At 43.1% G+C, this 7,157-nt stretch overlaps 1 protein-coding gene across 1 annotated transcript in view; it reads right to left on the minus strand.

Moving 5' to 3' along the window:
• Positions 1–7,157, minus strand: part of Kif13b (kinesin family member 13B) — a gene marked incomplete in the record, with an annotated part of 157,582 nt that overhangs the window by 67,871 nt on the left and 82,554 nt on the right. The window contains 3 exon segments of the mRNA XM_013514371.1: positions 188–274; positions 1,110–1,240; positions 5,459–5,593. Of these exon segments, the coding sequence (XP_013369825.1) occupies positions 188–274; positions 1,110–1,240; positions 5,459–5,593 (353 nt within the window).

Here is a 7,157-nt window from a genome sequence, read left to right on the forward strand (position 1 = left end):
CATCCCTATATTCCTAGGGTTCAGTACACTTACGTAGTAAACAAATATATAAAAACATGCAAATAACAAACATATATACACACAAAATTCATAATTTTTATGAAGTTTACTTTTTAAAATGTATCCTTCTATTTCAGAGCACAATCTTCAAAAACATTTCCCCTCTGAGGACCGTACAGCGTCATACCTGAAGAAATGGTTATTTCCCCATAAGATCCTGTCCCCGTGGTGCAGCTGTGTGGGGCTGGACACAGAGGACCCATTCACAAATGTTCTGTGGACAGAAGAGGAAAGCCGTGAATGATGATCTTCCCGTCTTCTGCCTTAATTTTCCAGTACTACAACAGTCTAGTTCCCAGGGGAAACAAAATGATTATAATTCCCCAACGTCAAACGTGCCCTTGGTGAATTTTAATATTCATAGTATTTACTTCTTCACTGAGTTCCCTAAAATGTTTACAGCACTAAGTATAAGAGGTGACAGTGAGTCTGTCACTTTAAGGAAAACAACCAGCAGCATTTGTTGCCAAAGATAACATTCAACCTTTCAAATAAAAATTAAAAGTTTTGAAAACCTCATGCTAATGTCCTGCAACCAAAGATTACCAGGAACTTAGCATGGTGAACAAACTGGGTTTACTCCTCGCACTGAGGAGCTGTCAGGTGTCCCAGTGAGACGGTGTGAGACCTGTGTTTCGGCCAGATGGCTTCGGATGCCATCAGGAAGTAGCAGGAAACAGGGAACCCCCCAAGGACATTAACAACGGTAAGGAAGCCTGAAGGGCAAACTGAGTGGGCAGGCCAAAGGAAGGCGGGTGCCGAGAAGCAGGGGCTACCAGGCAGGTGTGAGGGACTCTGACAGACACAGAAGGAAGCCCGCCAGCTGTGCGTGAGTGAACCAAGCAGCAGCTCAGAGTGTTGCCAGGGGCTCTGATCAGACCGGGGGAGGCCTAAACGAGGCCACGGGAAGGTGACACAGAGAGGAGTTACTGAAGTTAAACAGAAGGGCCTGGCATGGACCTGGATGTCTTAAGTGAGGCCACCTACCACCAGAGTATTTTCTCCTTCTTACAAATTATTCTGATGTGAAGACAACTCCAGTACATTACCTGGTGTTCTTTTGAGGAGTCAGCACAACCTGGCCGTCCGAGGTGATGTCTATAATGCAATGTTCAGGAAGAATTCCCATTCCACACAGCTGGATGTCTTGGGAGTTCGCTGACCCTATCAATGTATGCTCCTAAGACAGAATCAAATCTGCTCGTGATATTGTATTTTCACATGTGCACAAACTAAAATCACCTGCACTGAGCCCTGTTACACCAATCTATTAAAGATTTTTAAGGCAAATGGAAGCTTTCTCTGAAATTCAATCTATAAGTTACATTTCTTTATAAAGAATAACACAGCTGAGTTATGCCTTTTAAGTTTAAAATTATTTTATATTCACATCTATAACATAATCCTCATATTCTATTACAATCATGACTCCAAATATTTCATACTGCTCTCAGAGAATGAGCCATGTGTTGATGATGTACCAAAAATATGGTCTGGAAACCAGTTTCTTCAGCTGGACGTCACTTACCTCAATCAGAATGAGTCAACTACAAAGATAAAAGCAACTGACATGTAAGGGTTTGAAATGACTCAAGTAATTTTATGAATCTCATTGTGCACCCTGACCTCACAGAAGACATACTATAGATTAAGTTCTCTGGCCTCGGACCCCCAACTACTCACCTCTAGCCCCACTTTTTGGCAGGTAACTCACCTATCCTTGATGGAGCATACTGCATGTATGTACCCCAACCTCTGACTACCTGATTAAATGTGATTAAATGTTGACAGAAACTGGCGAGTGTTTCTCGACCCCCTTGTTTTTCTTTTCTTTTTCTTTCTAAGAAGCCTGAGTCAGAGATTAGATGTCCAATATACTGGGCTTTGTCTGTCTGTCTGTCTGTCTGTCTCTCTCTCACACACATACACCATGTATTGTGTACTATGCCAGTGGTGTCAACGCCACAGTCTTACGTAGGCTGCTTTTCTCTTCCTGCTCTGAACAACTGTAGGGCAGAGCACTAACCGTGCCATGGGGTCTTTCCTGTCCTGGGGGAAGGACAGTGATGCGGCAGGAAGTCCTGGAGTCGGTCCCTAGGCTGGGGCCACCCCTTCCAGACTGCTGCCCTCTGGCTCTGCTTCTCTCCCTACAAGGCTCTTGCCCCAGTCCTTGCGGTTTCTTCCAACAGCTACATCTAACTTCATCTGGCGTGGAAGGATCCTCCCCTGCCACACACCAGCTCCTCTCTTCTCTGAACCCCGAGGGCACGTGTGGCTCAGTAAGTACTGCGACCCACTTGCACAAACGCTCTGTGCCCTTACTTGGGTAGCAGCCTATGCACGACTCTTGCATCTGGCACCACCGGCACAGTACACAACACACGGTGAGTGCTCAACGTGCCGACAGAATGGAGTATACGTCATCGGGCAAGACACTAATTCGGACAGACGAAAGTCTAATCTAAATTCTAGAAAACGAATCTCCTTCCTTCACTAAATATACTGAGCATTGGTTCCATCTAAGTTCCAGAAGAAAATTTTCATTTTTTTCACCAAATACACTGAGTACCCTTTCATAGTTGGGCACTGAAGAAATAAATCTTAGAATTTACATTTTAAGCGACAATTTAAATTTGTCATTTGAGGATATAATCTATTTAGGATGACAACACACTGGAGTCTGAAACTCTGACATCAAAAAGCTCCATTCTGCCAAAGCCTTAGTGCTTGATGTTCAGGTCAGTACGCTTTTTGTCTTATACTCTAAGCAATACTACACAAATACTGATGAGGAAAAGACAAAATTGCTCAAGGGGATGATCTAAAGAGTATCTGATGCTGGGAAGACACAAAGCAAGGAAAACGAGATAAAGTTAATCTCAGTCTCCTCCTAAGGGCGGGGTATGAGGACCCTAAAGTGTACTAGCAGGAACTGTTCCAGAAAAGACACAGGAAGATTCTGTTCTGAAAGAACAAGAGGCAGTGCAACTTGGAATCAGAAGGAACTCCAGGGATGTTTAATCTGACTTCCCTACAGATGGGGGCGCTAAAGTTGTCTGAAGAAGTGAGGAGTTACATGTCCAGCATTTCAACTGACTCGAGAAGCTCAAGGCAGAGAAAGAAAAAAGCGCAGTCTCCAAATTCCACCATCCCACATCAGGGTGTCACTTTACTGAAGCGAAAACTGTTCTGGGACTGAGACCACCCGTTTGAATGTGCTTGGTCATGAATATGGCCTTGTTGTGGGGATGGCTTGGGCAGTCAAGGCACTGACACTGCCTCCAACACTGGCCACACAGGGCTGACCACACAGTCTGAAATGGAACCAGACACCTCCACACAAATGACCAGAAATGTTCTGACTCCTCCAAAAATCTCTGAATGGTTTCTTTGTTCAAGTTTTTAGCGAAGGAACAGATATGAGTCAGGGTTTTTTCTTGTTTGTGTGTCTGTGTATTCCAACTTGAAGTTCATCGTATCAGAAAGAAAAAAATTCCTAGGACTGGGAAACAAAAAGGGCAGCAGAGTTAAGTGCCATTCTAATGCGAATGTGTACTGCTGACTCTCCAGGTCAAAAAGCTGCCAGTGCTGGTCAGAAGCACAATAATGCATCCTTTTTAACAGACAAGGTTACTATTTGTGTGAGGGACCACGGAGTATCAAATGAAAGTGGGATGTGGAAAACCCATGTGAAGTGTTTGCTTACGAAGTGATTCCACATATTAACCATATTAACCCACCACAGTAGTTAAGAGTAACTTCCATGTGTTTGCAAAGGAAGAACCTGTAGATGGAAGGGGAGAAGGGGCAAAGGCCTTGAGCATGTATTTGCCACACAGGCCGCCCGCCTCCTTCCGCAGTGCTGCTACCCCAGTACTACAGTGCCTGAGATATGCACAGATCATGGCATGTGTCAGATTCATTTCAGCTCACAACATAACCAAGCATGGGATAAGATACTTATTAACAACTGGAGCTTATCAAAATGACACAGCAATTGTTCAAAGTTATCTTCAAATAAATAGTGGGGAACCAACCAACATGAGCCTTTTTATAAATGAAATCACATGATTTGCTGTTTTTAAAGCTATTTCCAACCTAATCAGCTCATCTGCTTTACATTCCTAGTTACATTCATTAATCCCACCTACACAAGGAGGAAAGAAACTACATCCTAATAAAGTCCATGACAACACTAACTTATGCTCTGGGTTTGACAAAGGCAATTGGGAGTCCTCCTCATAATTTTTGTGGTATCTCAAGATGTGAGCTTTTCCTAAAGTTGTCTTGTCTAACATGTCCCATGATTTACAACTTTCAGTGTATACCAATGTTATGGTATGCAATGGTTCTGCAATGTCCAAGTGTCTACATACTGAGCCCTCAGTCCCCAGCTGGTGGTGGAGCCTTGAGGAGGAGGGTTCTGGGTGGACGAAGCAGGTCATGGGGCACCTCTGACGGGGATATGAGACCCCTCTCTATTTCTCTCTCTGTCCCGTCTGCTCTGATGTTCTGCCTCACCACTACCCCAGCAGCAACAGGGCCAAGTGACCGTGGACTGAGGACCCTGAAGCCGTGAGCCAAAGTAAACCTTCCTCCTTTAAAAATAACCTTTAATAACCCTCTCTTTTCTCATTATTTTGTCACAGCAAAGAAAAACTGACTAACACATCAATATTTGTCTTTTTTTCTGTTCCATACTCTGGCCCTCTCAGTTTCTAAGTGATCTCTCTCTTTCCTTACAGATAATAAATTCAAATTTTTTTATTTTTCTAAGAGTCACTGGAAAAATAAATTCCCTAGTAAGTGGTCCTAAGAATTTTACTTTCTTTAAACATTTCTTCTCATGACCTGACAAAAATGTTCACAAAAAGCTTCATATAAACCAGTCACCTTCATCCAGTGACTAAAGGAATCATTTGATCTTAAAAGTCATCTTTTAAACTTTACACTCCTAGCTGGGCGTGATGGCTCATGCTTGTAATCCCAGCACTCAGGAGGCTGAGGCAGGAGGATCGTTGGGGGTTGAGACCAGCCTGGGCTACAAAGTGAGCTCAAGGTCAGCCTGAACTGCACAGCGAGACCCGGTCTCAAAAAGACAATAAATAAACAAACTTTACAATCCTTTACAATCATTCCCTCATGTAAGTTATCAATAACATTAGGTAAGCTATTTAACTTGTTGAAAATAATACCAAAATACATTTTTATATGACTAGGTTGAATGACATCACTCAAAGACTAAAAAGGGAAACTGATCACAGAACCTCAAGACTGTTCTACGTTCTGGTTTATTCAAATAAAAACCACGTGCTAACTCTGTTTTCTGAATGAGTGTGCTTCCCCAAGTTTGAAAGTACCGTGCAGCATTACAGAGTGTGCAGCCACATCACCTCACCTTTAAGTAGTACACCAGAAGTTCATTCAGAGCAGGGTCAGCGTTCAGATTAACCAGGAAGCACTTATCATCCCCAACTTTGATTCCTGAAGACTGAAGCGATATCCCAAGGCTCTCTAGCTGTTTCTGTCGCTCCTGCAAACATAATGGGGATGCGTTAGTCCCTGGGCTACTGGGGCAGCAATATACAGAAGATCCTACATGAGAGTAATTATTCGGGACTCGGGGTATGGCTCAGTTGGAGAATGCTTGCCCAGCAAGAGAGAGATCCTGGATTCCATCCCCAGCACCACCACGAAAGAAAAATAAAGAGCATTCAGTATCTTTATAATCCAATTATGTTATCTTCAATATAACATTGTAAATTATTGCATTTTGTTCTTTCCAAACTATCTAGATTTTCTTTGCTAATTAAAATTTTTTAAAGAATAAAGCCCATTACAAATAGCAAACAAGTAAACCAGTGAGTTCTCAATTTTCATTCTTAAACACATCAAACACCTTCAACTTAGCTCACTTAACTCTGTATGTGAGCAAACATGAGTGCACTGTACCCAACTACAAACTTTCTAAAATGCCAAGTTCCACTACACTCCTCTGCTTGACACCCTCGTGACTCCCTAGCCAAGATAAAGGCCCAGACCCCTCAGTAAAGTTCCCAGGGCCCTTCTTTCTGGCCCATGCCCTCTCTGTTTTCACACTCTGTCACACCTACCTACAAACCCTGCCTGGCAGTCACGTGCAGGATGCTCCTTGAAGGTACCATGAGGTTGTCTTTTTTTGCTTTCACAAAAGGGATCTCACACCTCTTCCTTCTGCCTGGAGCAGGTTTGTTCTCATTCTCGGTGACCATCTGTTTACCTGACCATCTGCCTCATGTCAAACTGCAAGCTTCGCAAGCATGGGTCCTAACTTATGCACAATGTGTCCCTAGCACCTATCACAGTGCAGGACATACAGTAAGTACGCAATATATGAATACTGTCACCTCATCAAAGAAACCATTATGCACTGCATTCAAGCCCAGCTTCACAGGAACACAAGCCTTTTCTTCTGCTGTACCTGTCAGCCTCTGAAAGCCACGCCACATGGGAGCGTGCACACACAGAGGGCACGTGGAGCCTCCCAGTGGGACACTCTAGTGAATCGAGTCAGGGTGGTGTGTCTTTAATATGAGTAAAGAGCAAGTGATGAGGTACAGGCACCAAGGACCTATGATTCTGGGGCAAAACAAAACAGACTAAGGCATTTAACTAGGGCCACACAGCAAGTCTGCAGCATGATTAGAACAAAGAGTTTCACTCTTTCTAGGAGTACCATCCTAAGCCACATGGCCACTGCAACGCATCTGTGAGTACACTGTTACAAAAGTAGGGGAGGGGCGTCTTGGTTCTGGGTCTTTGAACCAAAGGTCTTTTCTTAAAAAAACTACATACTCTATCCCATAAAAGGTCCAAAAGTCTTTTAAAAAAACTACACACTCTACCCATAAATAAGCATAAATGTCAACTGGAAATTTTTTAAAGTTAAAATAAGCTAAAAATAAATAGCATGAGGAATAGCTCTTAAGAAGTACTGGGAGCCCCTGGACTTACACAGACTTGAGTCATGAACCTTCACAAGTGTACTGTGTAAGACTCATTTTGTCAGCTTACAAATGAATGCAACTAACAAACAATTCTCCTGGAAAGGAACTTGT

This window comes from Chinchilla lanigera, unplaced genomic scaffold, assembly GCF_000276665.1.
Source record: "Chinchilla lanigera isolate Chin_1 unplaced genomic scaffold, ChiLan1.0 scaffold00002, whole genome shotgun sequence".
Lineage (NCBI taxonomy): Eukaryota > Metazoa > Chordata > Mammalia > Rodentia > Chinchillidae > Chinchilla > Chinchilla lanigera.